At 33.9% G+C, this 23,350-nt stretch overlaps 1 protein-coding gene and 1 long non-coding RNA gene across 2 annotated transcripts in view; both read right to left on the reverse strand.

The window, feature by feature from the left end:
- Nucleotides 1-23,350, reverse strand: part of LOC144340995 (uncharacterized) — a 344,172-nt gene that overhangs the window by 105,730 nt on the left and 215,092 nt on the right. The gene's annotated exons all lie outside the window — the stretch shown is intronic.
- Nucleotides 1,315-3,228, reverse strand: TRAM1L1 (translocation associated membrane protein 1 like 1). Its single transcript, NM_001261483.1, is given in 1 exon segment — nt 1,315-3,228. A coding segment is annotated over 1 exon segment (1,110 nt). The 5' UTR covers nt 3,100-3,228; the 3' UTR covers nt 1,315-1,989.

Genomic DNA, 23,350 nt, shown 5'->3' on the forward strand with positions numbered 1-23,350 from the left:
GTATACGCCTTTATCAAATGACTTTACTAAAGGTAACTCCCATTGTCTTAGGAATTTTAGAAATTAGATTTTTTTTTTCTCTCTCCATCACAGGGTTAAAGAAACGAAACCTAGAATAGTTTTCATTATTTGCCGCCATGCAGAACATAAAGCTGAGGGGTTAGAGCCAAGAAACATCCTAGGGAAACTGATCTAAATCCTAATCACATCTATTGCTAAGTCAACATTAACTCTTGGCATTGTTAATCATGTAACATAATAATTTTTCTGCAATTTATTTTTCCAATTTGAGTCAGATCTGCAGTTACTCGTAAAGAAGTATACAACATATAGGGCATTTGTTACCAGGAGTGGGGTTACAGGTAATGGGCTAGAATAGTTTTTAAAAAATAACTCTGTCATACAAGAAGGTAAAAATATTTGTTCTTCAGTTGAATAACAGTTGGTTTACTTTGGACCTTACAACACGTGTTACCAATATTACAGTATTCAGTAACTGAAAAAAAAAATAGGTAAGATGATGGATTCTATACTAAAAAAAAAAAAAAAAAAAAAGATGAAATATTGCTTTGATATTTACTTCTGAAAACAGACAGAAAGGAATGTTTTACCAAGAGTGGCTCTTCTGTCTGTGATCTGTAACAAAAGTATTACACTTAATTTTGAGGGTCCTCCATGCTTGGGAGAGTTGAATTACTTAAACCAAAGAGAGAGCTGGCTATAAAATATTCAGAGATGAGAGACATAGTAGGAGAAAATATAAAGGAATAGGAAATATATGGCCTTCCCCTAGCATATTTGTAAAGTATTGTCTTATTGAAAAATTATATAAACACATTATGGAAATAAAACTGAAATAAGGATTGAGAGGCAGTATAAATACTCACCCACTAATTCCCATTGTTTCTATCGGCTTCTGCAAAGATACAGATTATATATACAAGTGTATGTAAATAATCTTCAAAATATGTCTTATACAGATAAATGTTCCCCAATTAAAGATGAAAACAAATAATAACACCATTATTTTTCGAAAGTCTTTCATGTGACTATCTAATTTTCAACTTATTGAAGGTTGGTACATGTTTTCCAAATGTAATTAGCTGACATTCTTTTTATACACATGCCAAGTATTATTTTTCAATATGGTACACAAACAATATTTTTCTAAGATGCTGTGGTTACTGATCTTATAAGGCCTCATTAAGAATCATTTTTAATAAACATATATAAAAAAGACTAAGTCCAATATCCTTTTTAAAGTAATATTTAATTTCATGAATTCCCATTTACAAGTGGAATGGACAGGAATGATTTTAACTCTTCAGTAATATTTTTATATTAATTAATGATATTTTGATGCAATATATATGGCAATAAACCTCCATATGTGTTACCCATTAGTACTGTATTTTTTTAAATGGGGATGTAGCACTAATAATCACTACCTGTAAAATAAAGAACATTATTATTTTGGTGATTTTACAAATCTTTTCTGAGTTATAATTCTTAAAAAATAAACTCTAACAATTAGAGAATACTATTTGATTTCCACCTTTTTAGTACTTTTACCCCAAAGCAAACATTAAACACATAACCTTGATAGGACAGACCATCCGTTTGGTATTATGAAACACTGGTGGGACTAAGAACTAGTATCATTGATATGCAAAATTGTGCGGTTATCTCTGCAAATCATCAGGAAAATTTGAAAGGTTAAAAATCAAAACAAAATATAGTGGTGATCCCCAAAACTATTTTGACATTATTTTGACGATGAGTAATTAAGTCTCAACCAAAATCTTTTTTTTTTTTTCCCATTCATAATAATCACCCTATCCTCAAATGTCTTTAAAAAATACATGAAACAGTTCAATAACAAAAACCAAAGAGCACGAACTATTTTCAAAAACAGAAAAATCTCTAGTGCGGAAAGAAATCTCAAAGAGCAGATTCCTTTGCAGACGTTAATCAATGCGCTTGCAAATATTATGAAGATTTCTCTTTCCTCTTTGGCAGACAGTCTACTCTATTTGAAGTTTCCATTCCCACTCCGTTTTCTGTTCTTTTTTTAGAAGATCTTGACCGTTTCTTCTTCATACATGAGGCCTGAATATTAGAATCTTCTATCCACCTCTGAAGCCGGAGAGTAATTAAGTTCCATGTTACATAGGCTTGGATCGTGCAACTGGACGACAGAACAGCAATTTTAGCTGCCAACACATTTACATTTCCAGTAATGGCATCAGGATTCTGATTCTGCGATCCAGCCAGGTGAAACCCAACAGTGAGTACGGAAACAATTAAAGTCATAAGTCTACCCAAGATAAACACAATGGCCCACAGAGATATGCCTTTCTGGTACTTTTCATCACTAAAGTAAAACAGGCCGCACATGTGGGAAAGTAATTCAACAAAATAATGCAGTACCAAAAGAAGAAGTCCCAAATGATTCAAGTACAACAGATAAGCTCCAGTAATGTGAAAGAGGTGAAGACCAATGTAGACAAGTTGACGAGGGATGTCCTGTTTTCTGATTTTCTGGAAGTAGAGCTCAGGAAGAGCATGAAACCAGTAAGCCAACTGGGATATGTAGAAAAACTTCATTTGAAATGTCATCATGCAATGGGGATGAGCCCTCCATATGAGAGTTGGGTCTGACAGGCAGTTTTCAGAAATTAAAATGAATGTGCCCCAAATACAAGAAAAAAAGTAGAACACACTAAACTGACCAGATTCATTAAACTTGTTTTGTTTCGCTTTGGTGAACTGCATTCTCTTGTTAATTTTATCCAACACATATTCCTGAATTGTGGCATGAATAATGATTGCCACCAGCATGTAGAAGAAAACCGTGGCCAAATCTTTGACACCATAATAATAGAGGGACTTTGATCCCGTGGTTGGTTCCTCTGCTGCAGGGACAGCAACACTGTGTTGAAGAGTGAGAAACACGATGGATGCTTCTGCTGTTCCCTCGAACACAAGCCCCAGCAGGAAGAACATCCCCACGCAGGAGACGATGTCCGCATGATTCTGCAGGATGAATTCCTGGCTCAGAACGGGGGGGTTCCTGGTGCTCTTCTTACGGAGCCCCATGGTGGCGCTTCCCGGATACTCACCGGCGAGCCGCAGCTGCCTCCCCCTGGCTGCTCCTCACAGCGCGGCCGCCACGGTAGCGGCTCCGGGGGCTCCACTTCCCATCCTGAAGTCAGTCCCGGGTCGCCGCGGCCGCCCAGAAAAAAAAATAAATCAAAGGCGAGGGCCGAGCAGAGCTGAGCATGCGCACCAGGGGGACGGCGGAGGCAGGGAAGGAAATCGAGCGCCGCGCCCCTACCCGGCGCCAGGCCCGGGGTTGAGAGCGGTGATCTTCAACGTTGATCGTCGCTTCTTCAAACTCGCTGCCATCGTCAAGATGCTCCTGAATTCTTTTTTCAGTGGCATCTTCATTAGTAATCATGATAAACCTATAGAGCTCTGGTTATTCTTCAAATCATTAATTATAACAACAATAGCATAATAATAACAGCAAACTCCCAGTACTACTTATCAGTTGCTGTGCTAAGCATTTTATTTATATTTATGAATTTAACTTTCCTGAAACACCCAATGAGGTAGATACTGTGATAATCTCCCCTCCTCCACCCCTTTTCAAGAGACAAAATACTGAGGCACAGAGAGGTTAAGTAACATGGCCAAATTCACATCCCTAGTAAGTGTTAGAGCAAAGATTTAAATCCAGTCTGGCTCCAGAGAGCGTGCTTTTCACTATTACGCCGTACTGCCTCTTACTGTAAATCAATTACACCTGGAAATATTTACTGGGTCAACAATATAGCATATGAAAACTAGTTCCCCTATTTGCAATAATAGTAATGTTTGCAATGATAACGTCTAGCCAGTATTTTGAAAGACTGAGTGGCAGTTAGAAGGAGAGAAGTATTAGTTCATGGAAAGGTCTTTTGGCTACAAAGCTCAAAACCGAATCTCTTCATTACAACAGATAAGAACCTCATATGTCATTTGTGTAGGTTTTGCATATATAACTTTGCCAAAATTTACATTTCAAAAACAGCTTCTTCCTTAGCGCTAATATCTTTCTCAATTAAAATTTCATGTCAGTCTTCCAATTTCTCCTTCAATGCAGAGTGATTTTCTTGTTTCTTCTGTGTCTCAAGAGATTACAGTCATTTCTGATAGACTTAAGATTTGAAGTTCATAATACACATTTTAGAAGAAAAATTGCCACAGGATTTAACGAATAAAGCATGGAGTATATTTAGGCTGTCCCATTGCCTTTTATCATTGTTTTTCTGTATCCCATACACTGGTAATAGATGCAAACCAAATTGTGTCATTACTTTTATGATGCTGAACAAAGTCCTCTGATCGATGGAAAGTGCACCTGCATTTCCCAGAACAGTCAAATTATTGCATATAGAATTGTTGTGGAAGGTGTTCCTGAGATAAGGAAAGTACCTACATATTTTTCCACTGCAAGAATTCACTATTTCTTGAAGGATTCCTCATTGAATAGTACATTTTTTTTTTGAGGGTTCACTGTATTCTTTGTTTTCCTAGCTTTTTCTCAGTTCTTGGCTCTGAACTAAATCATCAAGGAATAAAGGTCTAAAAATTAGGGCACCAAGAAATTAAAAAAAAAAAAAAATCAAACTTGTGGATAGCAGTCCTTAGGAATCAAATACAAGAACAGTGCATTGAGGGGACTGTCAATACTTTATTCAAGAAAGTAGCTATTTACCTTTTTGAGACAAATTATAATTTTAAATATATAATTCATTATAGACATAAACAATGTGACTGTGATCATTTTGTGGCACAGTAATTAAATATAAAAATTACTTGTTTAATTTCTGAATTTGTATTTGGCATACAGACCTCCCAACATTACTTGTACGAATAGGTAGATTTCAACCTAAGAAAAAAATCACATATGAAAGTGAACAATGCACATATTTGTATATACATGTTAAATGTTATTTTGCTATTAAGGGAAAAAAAGCAATTATGGGCTAGTTTAAAATTATCTCTGGACTTAAAAAAATAAGCTTTTTTTTTTCTCTTTCTACTTGCTTTTCATGTAGAGGAACTTTCTTCAGCGTATCATCTCTCCCTTTGTTGAGCTTATAACACCAAATGATTCCCTGTATTGTAAAATTTTAATTTAAATTTTACATTTAATGTAGCCTAAGTGTTTGAATTTTAGATTCAGATTTCACCAAAATATCCTCATAAAATATAAAATGTCATATTAATGGAATATATAAAGGTATTTCAGTAATATTTTATGATATTTGATTCCCTTGGTTTTCTTGGCATTTTTATTTGACAAAGAATAAACTGTATATAGGAACATTTTCAAAAATTATAACACCACTATGATTATTAAATCATATAGTATATTTTCTGGGTATTCTTCCTTTATGCACAGCTCGATGTCTATGGTACAGATAATTATTAAAATTCAACTGGAGACTTCTACTTCCACCAATAAAGTAGTAACTGTGTTTGAACTTTCACTCCTGTTGTAAATAACTTTAACACTGGACAAAATATATGAAATAACTCTTTTCAAATAGTTCAAAACACAGAGCATAGGACTATGATCTGTGAGAGAAGGCAGACAAATGAGATGAGTCCGATAATTGTCCTGATTTTCTCCTGGAAGCATTTTCCAAACCAGCCTGCAGGAAAGGAAAACCCAAAAGCTCCATGCTTTTGCTGAATTGAGGAGAGAGAAATTAGGAAAAGCTGAGGTCCCTGAAATTTGCTGGACAGAGTAATTGTGCAGAGAAAGTTAGGTGGTTAAATGAATTCCAGAAATTTGCATACGTGTTCCCTAGATTCTGCTACTAATATTAAGTCGTGCATGTATAGGGTTAAAATGCATAACTCCAAGTGAAAAATAATGGAGGAATTGTAATTGAAATTTCCCAAGACTTCGCATAGGACTTGGAAACTTGCAAAATTGGAACAGCCAGAAAGTAGAATCCTCATTGAACACTTGTGACATTCAAACAAGATCCAAGAAAAGCTACACTGTTTTAAGTAAGGCTAAACTTGCCCTAAGGAAAAAGTTAATTCATGCTTATAAACACAAAGTTTATAAGCTTTGAAAAGGTTAGGGTACTCTAGGACTGTCTACCAGAATGCCTACTTGTGGCCTCTAAATGCATTGTTGGCATTTTCATGAAAGGGTGGCTTAATGCTCCAAAAGTGTGATTTCTAGCAAACAAGACAGAAACTGCATGGCCTTTTATGACCTAGTATTAGAAGTCATATTATATAATTTTCAATATCAAGGTAGGCACAACCTGTTTCACTTCAAGGTGGGGTGAGGATGGAGGGGAGGGTGTGGACCATACGCATCACCTTTTAATGAGAAGTATACCTAGTATTTGCTAATTTTTTAAATAGCTACATCCTTTCCATTGGGAATACATTTTGTTTCCTCTGACATGAAATATACACTATTTCCTTCCAATGCAAACAATAGTCTTAAGTTAATATAGCATCAGGTTCAGTCTTCTTACACAGGTTATTTTTGTAAGCTAAATTAGATCTAGGAGCTGATAAAGGAAAGTCCTCTCCTTTGTTGCAGTTACTCTTGGTCTGAAGTCTTGTGAACTAAAAGAAAAAGATTTCTGGCTCCCACACACCCAAAGTGTAGGAAAAATGCAATAGACACTTCCATCTAGGAGTGAGAAAATGGGATGCAAACAGCAGTCAAAAATCAGTAATAACTATAAGATACATCCAGGTAAAGTTCCTAGATTTTGGTTTGAGTCCAATCTTCCTTTCTAGGAAATGGTGGAAGATTTTTTCCCTAAAACATGGATTAAATATTATAAGTTGATTTGTTTCTGTTTGTTGACTTGCATATATTAAAATATAAAAGACACTAGAAGCCAAATAGTGTTAACATAATACTGTTAATCTTTGTCTTTGTCAGGTAATAGTCATTGATTATAGAATTAATTATGGAGTATTAATTACACATTAATACTTCAAGGAATTAACATTGCATAAATAAGTTTACAGGTGGAATCCACAGAACAACATTTGAATCAGTTTCTGATTATCCTCAATCTTTGCTGGGTCTCATGTATTCAGGCGATTGCCAGGCATTGGTGGAATTATATATTTAAAATGTTACATTGACTTTGTTATAGGAAATATTTGACTTGAAAATATCAGTAAAAGTTCTCACTATAATTAAGGTACTGTATTTCAAATAGATGTTAATAATTAGTGCTTGCTGTTAGCTATGCAATACAACCTTTTGATATCTGTATTTTATCTCCAACATTATTATTTATATGAATAGCTTAGCTACAGAAACCTCTTTTAAATTATTTATGTGTCTTTTTAAATAATTACCTTAAAGGTACAAACTGACATTGATTCCGATTTTGCTAAAATAGTAAAGTACAGTAGAAACTTTATAATATAGAGGTAGCCTCACTTTTCAATATTTTTAGATCTAAGAATAATATATATGTGTATACCTCTATAATACCAAACTTTTAATAACTTAAATTTGGATTATTCAATTAATTAAATTGAACATTAATATTCCAGAATTCAGTTGCATTTGAAGACCCAAGAAATGTTGAAAAAGAACTACTTCAAAATATCAGACCCAAGTCTGATTTTTAAATCGATGTTCATAATTAGCATTTATAATTGACTGAGTTCACCAAATGCTTAGCTCAATTAAGCAAAAAAATATAGTTTATCTTGTGCATGAAATTACAAAGTCTCTTGGAATTTGACCGACTTAAAGTTTTAAATAATTTAATTAAAGATATATTTATTATTTCAAAGTCATTTTTATAATTGATAAGACATGTTAAAACATGAACTTTTAGAAGAATGCACACTATGCACTATGGCTAAATATTTAATGTAATAAGGAAAACTCAAAGTAATATTTACAGCTTTTAGAATGCTTATTTTCCCATGGATTTATTGGAAATCTACCAACAAAAAATATGAAGCACTATCTAAGGGTAAACTTCTGGAACAGGTTAATAGTGTTAGTCTACCACTAAAATGTAAGAATTGATAAAATTAAAATCAACATTTAGTAATTTGTTTTTTCAATTGCCCCTTTTAAGGGTGAAAATAAACCTTATACCCATCCTCATGGAGCTTACATAATAATCAGGGAGAATTAGAGGACACAAACAGTACAAATATATGTGTTTGCAAATAGCCAGTGAAAATTGCTGGGAAGAAAAGGTGGATAAGAAGAGGAAGCATATAATAATAGCTATTTTAGGTAGAGTGGGCAGGGACAGCCTCTCTAAATAGGTGATATTTGAATAGAGATGTACAGGAGGTTAGAGAAAACTATACAAATATCTGGAGGGAAACATGCTAAGATGTAGTTAGTTCAAATGTTACCAGGCAAGAGCAAGAATGATTGTCCCGTGAACAGCAAAGGGGCCAGGATGACAAGAATGCAGTAAGGGAGAGGGATGACTGATAAAAGAACCGAGATCATTAGGGTGCATTTTTTATAATGCCTGTAGGCCATAGTTAAGAAATTTAAAGTTTGGTCTAAGATCTAAACATTTTAAGCATTGTGTTAATGGATTACTTCAGCTATTGCTAGATATACTATTTGTGGAAGGTGCAAAAGTACAAAAAGGCCATTGTATAAATTGTGATTTGCACACATTACACTGAACTGTTGTATTTTTAATTCTATTTTTTTTTAAACAATCTCTCTCTCTCTCTCTTTGTTTACATAAAACATTTCTTTGGTTGCTGCCTGTGAAGTAACTGATGAGGAATAGTCCTCTGATTCTACTACTCTTCCAAAATTTCAGTTGTATAATACATATGGCGTGACATATGATAGAAAAACCACCTTTTACAATTTTTTTACATGTGGAAAACAATGGTGCTGTGTTTCTACTTGGTGTCTAGTAGGAATGTTAAATTAAATTGTAGTCTTGATGTCTTCAAAAAATCTACTTCCTCCTTGATGGAATCACTGCCTCCTTAATGATTTATATGGTATTTCAATTTTTTCTTAACTCTCTCAGGGTATATATATATATATATATATATATATATATATATATATATACACACACACTTACACTAAAAAATGAAAGCCAAAGGAAAAATAAAGATCATTTGAGCATTATTGTTATCATATTATTATATACCAATGCTAATATAGATGAAAACATCAATAGTATTTTAACTTTTATCAACTTTCTGATCAAAACAATCCAACTTTAATAAACTATCCATACAGATAAAAATTATCTTAATTCTCATTGGAAATGCCTGCATTCCCTAGTTTTACAGAGAAAAAAAGAATTCTTATAGTTATTTGAATCCTTGACAGATTCTCCCTCAAGGTGTGATGATGTAGACCTGCCAAAGGGTCATACAACACTACAGCTACTTTAGTGTTTTCCTAAAGGTAAACTTCCATTGAAATTTTTTACTTCTAATATACTTGCATTTTAGTCTTTGAAACTGTGCTTTAAAACATATGTTCAAAGACTAATAACCCTTATACATAACTAGTTTATATGATTCATTTAGATAGTGTGGAAATAAAGCATGTGTTTCTCTTTAATTGCTTGGAAATGAATAATAAGTATTAGAAATATTAAAAATTAAATTATAATTGCCCAAATATTTTTGGCAAACTTTAAACAGATGAGTTTTTATACTGTCCCTTCTCTATTTTTTTGTGATGGAGTCTCGCTCTGTCACTGGGTTGGAATGCAGTGGCGTGATCTCAGCTAATTGCAACCTCCGTCTCCCGGGTTCCAGCGATTCTCCTGCCTCACCCTCCCTAGGAGCTGGGACTACAGGTGCGCACCACCATGCCCAGCTAATTTTTGTATTTTTAGTACAGACTGGGTCTCACCGTGTTGGCCAGGATGGTCTCGATCTTGTGATCCTCCCCCCTCAGCTTCCCAAAGTGTTGGGATTGCAGGCATGAGCCACCGTGCCTGGCCTATACTGTCCTTTCTCTTAATGTTAAAGACCTTTATTATTGGCTGGGTGCAATGGCTCACATGTGTAATCCCAGCATTTTAGGAGGCTGAGACAGGAGGATTGCTTGAGGCCAGGAGTTTGATACCAGCCTAGGCAAGAAAGCAAGCCCCCATCACAATAAAAAATAAAGTTTTAACAAAACCTTTATTATCCAATAGGAAGTTTATTATTTTCAACTTTTCCGTTATTTTGTTTAACACTTGTGGACTATTACTGAATTTTCTCCTCTACAAACTCTTCTGTATGATGCAATAAAAACTCATGTAGGAAAAGTTTTCTCATGCAAATTTCCCAAGGCAAGCAAGATTACCAAATGGATTATCAATGACCTTGGATGGAAAGAAATATTAAAATTAATACATTCTTGGGTTTTGAAAATTTATTGTTATGAAATACAATTGATTCCTGTCTCCATACCACATGGAGGAATTGACTACACCTAATCTCTTCACACAAAATTCTCAATTGTATTTTCTCAAGATTTAGATGACATAGTTTTATGTGCTTATTCTGTCCAATGAACAGGGAAGCAGGAAATGATCAAGTGAAACCAAACTCCAGGGAGACTTAGGGAAGTATCTATACATTTGCTATAGATAGAAGGCAATGGGAGTTAGCTTATTAAGAGCTTACTCTGGCCTGCTACTCTGCTCTGGTCTTTGTATATGTATGAAGTCACCTAATTCCCATAACAATTTTTGAGGTAGGAATTATTTACTCCACTTTTTAAAAAATGATGAAACTGAGGCCCACTGAGGATAGCAAATAGCCAGAGTGAAATAGTAGATAGCAAAGCAGGAGCCCCACGTGGTCTGTTTAAATAAGGATGGAGCATATTGTTGCTACAATATCAGTCAGCCAGCTGTGACTATGAAGAGGATATCACATGGGAAAGGGCATGTAATAGGATGTCAGTGGTTAAGGCTGCTTAGAAGTAAGAGGCTTCAGAGTTACTGGGGAGATGGCAGAGGCACTCATCTCCTGAATCACTTGGAGCCAAAACCAGACTATGGGCAGAGAGTGATCTTCTCTGTGTGTAATGTAAACTTAAAGGCAAAGCTGGAGAGAGGAGAATGCAAAGGAGGCTGATTTCCCTTGAGCTCTGATACCAAGTGGTTGGGAGGGAGCCATGAGTCTGAACACAGCAGGGAGAACTTGTGCATCTTGATTGGAAATGAAAGCTGCATAATACCATAGTGCCAATCAACTTATTGAAACAAGCCTGAATAACATTATCTCTTGGATATTTATCTGTATGATAGTAAAATGCTTTTCATATTAAAAAGTGATATTTTTCTTTATGTTTAGGCTTTTCAGTAACTATTCATTTTTAGAACAGATTGTTGACAGAGTCTGGTCATATTTATATTTCCTCAAAATTAACAACTGAATTGAATCTCAGATTTCTTCATCTTGCATAGATGAATTCATCATCCCTATTGCATAGAATAGTGCCTGGCTCAAAGTTCTTAGTACATGTTGTTGAGTAAATGATATGTAAGTGATGTGTCTAAGAATGTTAATCCCTGAATAAATAAATATAATTAATTGGTACCACATTAATTACCAAAACAGGCACAACAGAATATGCTAGTCAGTACATTTTTAGTACTACTATTATAAATTGGGTGGAATATTAGATAGAGGAGCTTATGAATAAAACTTTTGCTTACTATGCAAATCTTCTCCATATCCCATGCTATAGGCAGTGAGCTTTGAATTACTTCTTACTGGACGAAATCAGTACTTAACTAGTAGGTCATTACACTTTACATCTAGTGATTTTGAAGCTTTCTCACACTGTGTCAAAATTATCCTCTAAAAATACATATCTTAAATGTATTTTAACCCATATTAATATGTATTTTAGTAACATAAATTAATAAGATTAAAAATTACAGTTGAATCATTTGAATACTGCTAACTTTATTATTATAAAATAAACATTTCCCTAAAATGTTTGTACCTTGTTTTTAGTTCATCTTTTGCTCACAAATACCATGTATTTTTATGTTCACTACAGAAAGTTATAGCCATACATCTAGAAAATATCTTAAAAGTTGTCAAGTACCCTAGAGAGATAAACACTAATAAAATTCATATATATAATGTACATAACATACTAATAGGTCTATATAATATGAAATTTGAATCTTTTTAATTCTGCTTCTTAACTTGAATATTGTAAAATAAACATTTTTATGGGTTATGTTAACATACACACTGTAATAATGGAAAATACTCATGAATGTATAATTTTCACATTATTTATTATGTATTTTCTTGTTTTCTATTATAATGAGCTGTAATGCAAAACTCTGTATAAAATTTTCCTACATTAATGATTAATTTTCTTTTCAATGCTTGTAAAATATTTCTTGCCTGCAAAAAAATGAACAGAATAAGGTTTGTCTGTTTATGTTCCTCCAAAATTTATGTAGAAATGTAATTTCCATTGTGCGGTGGTATTAAGACATGAGGCCTTTTGGGAAGTAATTAAGTTTTGAGGGATCTGCTCTTGTGAGTGGGATTAGTGACCTTATAAAAGAGTCTTTAGAGAGCCGTCTGAGCATTCTCTCTCTTCAACTACGAGAGGCTATAGTGCTTTTGCTCTCCAAAGGACACGCAACAAGGCTCTATCTGGGAAGCAAAGAACAAGACTGTACCAGATACTACATTTGTTGGCACCTTGACCTTGGATTTCCCATCCTCCAGAACTATGAGAAATAAGTGTTCATTATTTATTAATTATCTAGTTTAATGTATTTTGTTGTTTTAGTAGTAGGAATGGACTAAGGCAATATATAATAAACACTTATGTTCCCAGCTCACAGATTATTTTTTTTTTAACATTCTGATATATATTTGTGATCATTTGTTTAGGAGCTATGACATGGACTCAGTTTAAATCCTTCCTAACATAATCAATGAATAGTGTTTTTGATATTTTTAAGTGTCACATGTATAATATACTATATGTTATTTTACAATTTTTCTCAACATTTATTTATATAAATAAAAATATATCGGTTCATTCTCATTTTAAACTCCTACTGAAATATATGATGTATGTAATTTACTTCAAGTACAAGAATTGACAGCTGTTTTCATGAAACCACTTTACTGTATGATTTGGTTACAGTTAGCCAACAGATGCATGTGGGTGAGAAGAAATCACTCCTCTCAGTATATTGCGGTAGTCAGGCATGTTGACAGACAAATATGGAAGTGCCCAGAAGTATCCAACATCCAGCTTTTTTCTTCCCACTTACTATTCCCACCAACCAATAGCATTTTTGAGCCAACCCTCAAGCATTTCACTGCAATTTTCTTAGCAATGACAGCAGCCACATACCTCTCTATGAGCTCTCTCTTTGTTGCTTTTTGGTGGTCAGACATAAAAAGAAACAAACCAACAAAAGTCTGGAATTTTCCTGTTAGTTCCAACCAACCAACTTACACAAATGTTTTTGTTGGTGACTTTCTCTGTTGCTCCAAATCCCTTATATACTCTATGCCTTAAGTTCTCCAGATATTTCTATATTTATGTTAGCTCTAATTTCTGTTGCAAGTAATCTGTTCCAGTCAACATTTAATTTGCTCTATTTTTTTAAAACGCTGACTGATATGTCATTTATAGCTGAGTATGTACCATTTATGGATGTCCTTTCTATATTGTCTCATCCTGGTTTCTATATATAGGCACAATCTTATAAAAATAGATTTTTTTTTTTTTACAATAAACCATGATGGAATAAAATCACATTTTTACCAAAATTATAATGTGGATAAATTCATTAACATTATTTTTTTATTTTTAGTGAATCTAAATAACTAAAAAGCAACAAAAGTTACAACATCTCCTCGCCTTTCTTCCCATTATTACGAGCACCTTATGCAGTGATTTCATAATTCTAATTCATATCATTGTCTAATGGAGTATATGTCCACTATATAAACACATCATGCAGATACCAGCCAAACTACTGAAATGATACATCATTCAACATTACTTAATAACTAAGAAAAAAATTGTATTTTTAAATTAGAAAGTTCAATAATAGTCTTTTAAAGATAATGGTCTTTTAAAGTTTTTAAAAATCCAATATATATTCTTGAATTGAGATGAAATTCTAATGCCATAAAATTCTCTTTGAAGTCTTTAATTCAGTGGATTTTAGTATGATTACAGAGATGTGTAACCATCACCACTACCTAATTTTTGAATATATTCATCATCACCCCCTTCAAAACTCCATATACAATGGCAGCCCTCTTCATTTGTCACTCCCATCAGCCCCTTATAATCATAATCCATAAACATATTATTTATATCCTGAGTGGCTGCATTTGGTATTTGGTCATCTTAATAACAAAGGAAGGAAAATAATTCAATCATTTATGTATATATAGACTTTGGACACTTTATAGAATCATATAATATAGATTAAACTATAGGTAAAAAATACAGAGAAAGTAGCAGGATAATAGTAGAGATTTACCAACTTTGGTTCTGAAAATTCTGAATACTAACATCTATATACCATGACCACTGAGTGTGACTGCTTGCAAAATTGGCAACAAATGTCTTCATGTCCTTCCATCAAGAAGCAGAGTTAACTTCTCACAATATTTGGTTCTGGGACGGGATGACATTCAAGTTCTAATAGTGGACCACAAGAAGATTTGTATGCCTCCTCTTGTTCCTCTGCGATTTTGTGGCTCCACGTGAACAAGCCCGATCTAGCCTACTAGAGGGAGAGAGATCATGTGGAGAAGAACTGAAGCACTCTAGACATTCCCCAGTTGACATGACAACTGAGTGCCGATGCACAAGTGAGCGCTGAGAGAGTGGTCATTATTTAGCTATTTAAAAAATGATGTTATAGACATAATTGAATACGTATCTTGATAAACATAAACTTGTAGATTTCTAAGGAACACATCTAGGAGTGGAAGTGTAAGATCTGAGATAATACATTTGTGTAGCTTTAGTAGATAATGTCGAACTATTTTCTGGCTAGGCATGGTGGCTCACACTTGTAATCCCAGCACTTTGGGAGGCGGAGGCAAGTGGATCATCAGAAGTCAGGAGTTCAAGACCAGCCTGGCCAACCTAGTGCAATCCCTTCTCCACTAAAAATACAAAATTAACTGGGCATGGTGGCACACACCTGTAATCCCAGCTATTAGGGATGCTGAGGCAGGAGAATCACTTGAACCTAGAGGTGGAGGTTGCAGTGAGCCGAGATCACACCATTGCAGTCCAGCCTGGGCAAAAAGTGAAACTCCATCTCAAAACAAAACAAAACAAAACAAAAATAAACAACAACAAAAAAAAAAACAAAAAAAGCTATTTTCCAAAGTGGTTACAATAAAGTATGGTTACCTTGTCCACATTCTCACCAGTGGTTAGTAGAATCAAACATTTTAAAATTTAGCCATTCTTTGATGTTATTTAGTGATTTCTCATTGTCCTTTTTACTTTGTTATTTCACATAAGAATAAGTTTTACCAATTAGATTACAATATACTCAGAAAAACGTAGAAATAACAGAATTCCATTTTCACATGCTATAACTTTAAATGCTTACCTCACTTAGTGATCTTTTCCATATCCTTCCTTTCTGTGTTTGAGAGCATGGGATTGTTTATTTCTACTGGCAGACTTATATGATGAGTATAACTAGAGTTAAAAAGCTGCATATACACACACATGCAGAGATACACAGGTGCATTCATTCATAAATACAGAGCATACACTCATAAATATGTAGTATTAGTAGTTAGCTTTGCTGTTCTATTTATTCCTTTGTCTATGCAAACATATTTATTGAATTTGTTTTTCTGCCAAAGATTCTGTATAGTCTGATGTAAATTCTCTGTCGATACTGAGATTACCTTCTGGTAAGTGTCACAGAATATCAAACGCTACCACTATGTAGTGAGAAAAATAGTATAAGGAATGAGAGTATGGTAAAACATTATTTAATAGCTAGTTTGGAAAAGAGAGTTACTGATAGAGGTGCTGTTTCACCTGGGAGCTAACTGAAGGATTGATGTTACCCATTGTATTTTTCCTATTGCTGCTGTAAAAAGTTACCACACACTTGGTGGCTTACAGCAACATACAGAAAGTGTATTATCTCACAATTTTCGAGGTCATAAAACTAAAATGGGTTTCACCGAGCTAAAATCAACGTGGTGGCAAGACTGTATTCCTTCTAGAGGCTCTAGGAGAAAATCCGTCCCTCTTTCTTTTCCAGTTTAAAGATGAGTTCACCTGAATTTCTTGGTTTGTGGCCTTTTCCTTCAACTGCCAAGCCAGCAATTACATCACTCTAAAGTCTGCTTTCATTGCCACATTGCCTCTGATTCTTTTGTATCCCTCTCTCATGTTTTAAATATTCTAATGATTACATTGGACCCACCAGGTTAATACAGGATACTCTGCACATGTCAAGGACCTTAGTTTAATCCACTTGCAGGTCTCTTTTGCTATGTAAGGTAGCATCCTCAGGTTTGAGAGATGAAGTTGCTGACATCCTAGACGTGGGAGGCATTATTTTGCATGCCACACCCATGCTGGGGAGGAGCAAGCATTCAAAGAGAAGTGTTCCAATCACAGAAAACAATCTCTATTTCCTTAAGGGATCTGACAGAATTAACACAGTTAAAGCAGGAAGAAAGACGTATTACTAAGAGCAATAGTTATCAATCACAAATACTGAATATTGAGAGATATGTTTGAAATTACTTCAAAATACCAAGTATTTTACACATTTTTAAAAATGGTTTCAGAAATAGGATATGGAAATGGAGGACATTTGTGTATCTTGTGCCTTTACAGTGGAGGAAGATCGCAAGTGGAAGCAGTTATCTATAAATTAAAAAATAAAATAAATGTTTTGTCTTAAAAAACTTTTAATTTTCCTCCAGTCCTATGTTTAACTTGATTTAATTAATTAATTAATTTAGAGGTAGGATCTCACTCTGTCACCTAGGCTGGAGCACAGTTGTGCAATCGTAGCTCACTGCAACCTCAAATACTAGAGCTCAAGGGACCACTCCTCTTCAACCTCTGGAGTAGCAGCTGGAACCACAGGTGCACGCTACCACACCCGGTTAACCATGTTTATTTTGAACAGTTCAAAAAGCCATATTCTTATTTGTAATGTCAAATAATTTAGGTGGTGATATACACCGTTGTTTTGCTTTATATATCTAGAGAGTTTATTCAATTTATCTTTCACAGATATAAAGACAGAATCATGTAGGTGTTATAAAATTATGATATGAATGATGAAAATAGCACATATTAATGGGATTTGGAAGTTCAAAACAGTGTTTTCTATGCACCATAATCTGTTCATTTAGAGCGTATAAATATGCAGTACTTTTAAGAATATACCCACTTGTGTCCCTTTTAAAATTTCTCTTTTCACAAGTCAGTATCTTTTGAAAAATGTTTATGACTAATATGATATTTCTCAATACTTCTAAGAATATAAAGCAGAGAAAAGAGTTAAATGAAGTACATTTTCTGGTGAGAAGAGGTAAAAGGCAAGTCAATGTATTTTTTAAATGATGGCTTATATGACAAATACTAACATAATGACTGAAAAAATTGTCATAAAAGGAAATTGATTGAAGGCATGTTCAAATGTGTTATTAAAGTTTATGATTTGTTGATTATTAGATATTTACAAAATATAATTTCAGAATTTGGCTTATGTTGAGTTCTATCCCTTCATATATTGAGCAAAGATCCATTGGAAAACTATTAAAATGGCCATTGTTATTACACACATTTTTGCTCTTGCTGAATTCTGTTTGATTATGCCAATATTCACTGCAATAAGTGGCATGGATTTGTGTCCTCTTTTCTGGTTAAAACAGAGGGTAAGCAAAACCAGTTTCAGTATGTTAAATCCACAGTAAATCTTGGAGCCTGAAACAGAGAAAAATGTGATCTTTTTTATGTAGTGGCTTTATGAAAAATTAATTACTGATCTCCAAAGTAATTGATTCATATCACTTTTTCTCTGTAAATCCAGAATGTGGATGGTAATTATTTTTAAATTTTTCAAAAATTTTCTTATATACAGCAGCACAAAAGACAACTACCTTGAAAACTAAAGTCTGCAAAATGTTGGCAAGGGCAAAGAAGACTGTGCACCATTTATTTCTGACAAGAAAAATGATTCTAATGTCCCTAACATAACACCTTTCTCCCTTCTATAGAATGCATCAATCTGTGGATGTCACTTTTGTGGCAGTCATGATTTGTATTTTTCCTGGCAGCTCTCCTAGTTCCCAGACCCTAAAATAGGTTTGGTTATAGCCTAAAACTGAAGGAGAGCAAAAATCTATTTCCTGTGTCAATTTCCGTGGCTCACACCCATTCGATGTTATTGTCTTTCTGATACTTGCCACCAAAGTTATTGATGATATTGCAAAATTGACAGACTGAGAATTAGACACTTTTCAAAAGATCTGATAATTTAGTAATAATAAGGAAACAAATCTGTAAAAGCACAGCAAAAATATTTTATAATAAAGGCCCCAAAGACAAAAGAAATCCTTATCATTTTCTGTGTTACAAAACAGACGTATAATTTGCAAATAATGCAAGTGATGGTGCTTTAATCTTGTATTATATCTGTGTATGGATTCTATCCTAAATTAATTCATGGTTTTTAAAGGAATATGTAAATATGAAATTACACAAGTGCAATCCATTTTTAATGCTAATTAATCTTCTATCCAGTGCATTCTTATTTACTAGCTAGTTAAATTTGCTACAAACTTTGGATAACAAACAACTGGATCATTAAATAGTTTATTTGGAAATTATGATCTTTTCAAGTATCTCTCTTCTCTATCATATTCACAAGATACAATATTTTTCCTGAAGTAGGATAACTGTGCTTCCAATAAAGAAAATATTTGAGTATTAAATAAATATTTCTAAAAGATATATGATGATAGGCAACATTATGCTAGACAATTAAGGTCAATTAATATTGTAATGATATTGGAAATAAATTTGTCAGCAGGTACAAGACTCTGTTTATTCAACATGGGATCACAATAGCGTATCAACTGTGAGCAGGAGAAAGGCAATAGAGAGAAAGGTGCTTAACTCTGGAGATGTTCTCTAGAGTTAAATCCTTAAAACAAGGATTTAATTTCTGGTTAAGATGAAAAATATGAGAACTAGGCCATGGGCAAAAAATAATGCACATACTATTCAATTTTAATAATTGCTATAAAATAGTGTAATCAGAAAACATGGCATTTGTGAAATAGACATACTGATGAATAGTACAGAACAGAGACTGCAGAAAGAAAAGACCTATATGAGTAGAGTCAACTGATTTCAACACATATATGGGGAAAACTCAATGAAGAATGTATTCTTTCAAGAAGTGGTGCTGGGACATTTGAACATCTTATGCAAAGAAGAAAAAATAAAGAATCTAGACCAGATCTTATACCTTTCACAAAAACTAACCCAAAATGAATTTAAGACATAATATAAGATAAAAAGCATAAAACTTCAGGAAGAGAACACAGAAGAAAATTTATATGACTTTAAGCATGTTGATGAGATTTTACATGAAACTTTAAAGCACAATCTGTGAAAAAAAAAGTAATAATTTGGCTTATTGAAATTAAAAACTTATCTGTAAAAGGCACTGTAAAGATAAAAAGATAAGGAGGAAATATTTGCCATTTCTGATAAAGGGTTTCTTATCTAGAATACAAAAAAAAAAAAAAAAAAAAAAAAAAAAAAAAAAAAAAAACCCTTACTGTTAACAACTTAAAAATGTGCAAAAAAATAAATCTGAAGAGACACCTTATCAAAGAAGCCATACAGATGATAACTAAATACATGAAAGGATAATCAACATCATTTGTCATTAGGGAAATGCAAATTGAAACAACTAAGAGACACCACTAAATGTCTGTGAGTGGCTAAAACCCAAAACCTGACAATTCAATTACTGGTAAGGGTGGAAACAATGGGAACTCTCATTCATTGCTGGTTGGAATTAAAAATAGTGAGACCATTTGAGAAGACAGTTTGTCAGTTTCACATGAAGCTAAACATAGATTTAGCATACTGAACAATGGCATTCTTAAGCATTTAGCCAACTGATTTGAAAACTGAGTTTTGTACGAAAACCTACACATTGAAGTTTATAGTTTTCTTCTTCATAATTATCAAAAACTGAAGACAGCAAAGATATTTAATAGATGAAAAGACAAACTGTGGTACATTCATAAAATAAAATATAACTCAGCAATTAAAAGGAATGGGCTAGGGCTATCAATCTAAACAATTTTGATGAATCTTGAATGGATATTATTACTGAAAAAAGTGAGTCTGTAAAAGTAAAATACTCTATAATTCCATTCATATGACATTCTAGAAAAATATAAACTTTTTATGGAAACAGAACAAAGATTGTCAGTAATCTTATGAGATAAAGGAGAGTTGAATATATCGCGCACAGGGAATTTTATGAGGCTATGAAAATATTCTGTTTGATACTATATTGGTTAAGATGGATAGTGACAGCAGTGGATACACAACACTATGTATTTGTCAGAACACATAGAACCTTAAAACACAAAGAATGAACATTACGTATGCAAATTTTAAAGCATCAGTTAAGAGATGTGGGGAATCTAGAATGTAGACTGTGATGAAAAAAATTATTACAAATGTATCACATAACATAATTGATGATGATGGGTGAGAAAAGAGCTGACCTAAGTAATTTTGAAAATGAATGGGGTATGTAACAATACAGACAAAAGGAAGTGTATCTGGGTACTGTATGCTAGTTGTTAAAAGTATTTTCCATTGGAGTAGAGTATAACAATTCCAAAAATCCTGTAATGAATGCTGAGATTTAGCAGATAAGTATGTGGTTGGGTTACAGTGAGAGCCAGGTTTTTCACTCTTAGATTGGTAGTTTATAGATAAGCAAGAAGAGAAGTCTAGAGTGATACATGTATTAGTGGATTAGACTTGGAGTCATCAGTATAAACTCATATTGACTTTAACATAAATAGGTACAGGTAGTCAGTTTGGGCTGCTATAACAGAATATCACAGACTGAGTGTCTAAAACAAACATTTGTTTCTCACAGATCTGGAGGCTGGAAGTTCAATATCTAGATGCTATTATAGTCAACTTCTTGCTGAGGGTCTTCCTCCTGGTTCACAAACACCTGCCTTCTCCTGTGCCTTCACTTAACAAGGAGAGAAAGTTCTGTCCTTTCATCTCCCTATAGGTCCACTAATCTAATCATGGAGCCTCCATACTCATGATCTAATCTAACCCTGGTTTCTTCCCAAAGCCCTACCTCCAAATAGCATCACATTGGGAATTAAGGTTTCAACATATGAATTTTGGGGGATGCAAGAATTCAATCCAGAGCACAGAAGTACAAAGACAGATGATATATAATCTATATATTATATGTAACCCACACATCATATGTACATACATATCTAATGTAAACACACATATACAGTCTGTATATGTGTACATTATAAATATTTATAAATGTGTTTAATCCACTTAATTTATATATATACACATTATAAATATGTTTATAAGATATGTAAATATTTCCTGGCTGTATCAGCTGTAAGGTCCTAGAAGCAATGAGAACAAAGTAGCAATGAGTACACACAACACTCATATTATGGTTTCCAGCACCATTCTCTTACAAAAAGAATCAGTGCTCCTTGGAAAAATGGGCAGGATAAACAAGATGAGTATGGAGCATGGTTTTTACCAAATGTAAACAGGTGCTCAAATCAAGAAACTACTTAAAAAACAATGAGTATATGTCAAAAGAACATCATAGCCAAATGAAAGAGATCCCAACGGCCACAGGTAGAAGAATTTGAATAAGAAAAAACAAATCATAGTGTGATAACCCAAATTAAAAATATCCAAGAGTGCAAAGAATATTTAAAAAAATGATTTAATAAGGGAGTAAAAAGTGAATGATTCAGTTGGAAGCAACTTTATCTCAGCTTATATAACATAGAGAGCCATGTCTCTTGGAATGAATGTCAAACTCCCTGTTAACTAGAAAAGGGACTGGCAGACTGGCCTGTCTGGCCACCTGTTTTGTATACTTTAAGGTGGTTGGTTGCATTTTTAAATGGTTGAGGGTAAAAGAATACCTTGTGGGCTGTGGAATTTAAATTTGTGTCCAGTTTTATTTGAAAATAAAACGCAAATGGGGAACAAATGCAAATCCTCCAATCAGGAAAAGTCACATAATTTATGCAGACACTTCCCCTCAAGAGGGTAGAGTATAACTCTCCACTCCTTAAAGAGTGTGGGCTACACAAGTGACTTCCTTTCAAAAAAAATACTGAATAAAAAGAGGGGGAAAGAGTAACTTTTACATTGAAGAAATGTGGCAAAAACTCCCTGAGCCACTGGATCAAGGTGAACATCATCACTGATAAGTCATGTGGATATGTACCCTTGTAATGGTGTGAGGAAATAACAATTTACCTCTCAGGTTTTCCTTCCCAAAACCCACAATCCCCCACCTAATCTTAGAAAAATATCAGACAAATATAAACAGAGGAACATTCTACATAAAAACTGGCTAGTATTTCTAAAAACACTTGTTGGAGCTCAGAAAATAATACTGTCAAATGGAAGTCTCAGAGGAAACCTCAGAAGCAAGTTTCTCCCTAATCTTCTCCTGACCTCCACATTATTTCCTGAGGCAAGCTACAGAAATTAGAGTCTCTTTTCCCCAGGACAAGAATCCATAACCCATTTCCCCAAAGCAAGCCAGAAACTTTGAAAATATTACTCTGACTTTGCCCCTCTTTTCTGCATAAAAATTTACCATAAATAAATGATTTGACCTATCTTATTTGATTGTAGGACAGAAAACCCCCGTTTCAGAGAGGCTCCTGCCTCATGCCCAGCAGGAAGGAATGCTGCACAGAGAGGGAAGGAAGACTCTAAACAGAGAAGCCTTGCTGTGCTTCCTCACTCAGTCTGTTAGCATTAGATCATACACTTTGTTCAATTATATTTCTACAGTTCCATTCATTCTTTGTTGAACTTAAGCATAAAATGGACATTTTCTGCTGTATCTTTGGATCTTTATTTTGAAGGCTCCCATGTCATGTAGAAGTACGGTCAATTAAATTTGTGATACTTGTTTCTTGGTAACCTTTCTTTGTTATAGAGGTGTCAGCTGTGACCTTTATGATGGGGAGGAAAGAATCAACTCCC

Source organism: Macaca mulatta, chromosome 5 (assembly GCF_049350105.2).
Source record: "Macaca mulatta isolate MMU2019108-1 chromosome 5, T2T-MMU8v2.0, whole genome shotgun sequence".
NCBI lineage: Eukaryota > Metazoa > Chordata > Mammalia > Primates > Cercopithecidae > Macaca > Macaca mulatta.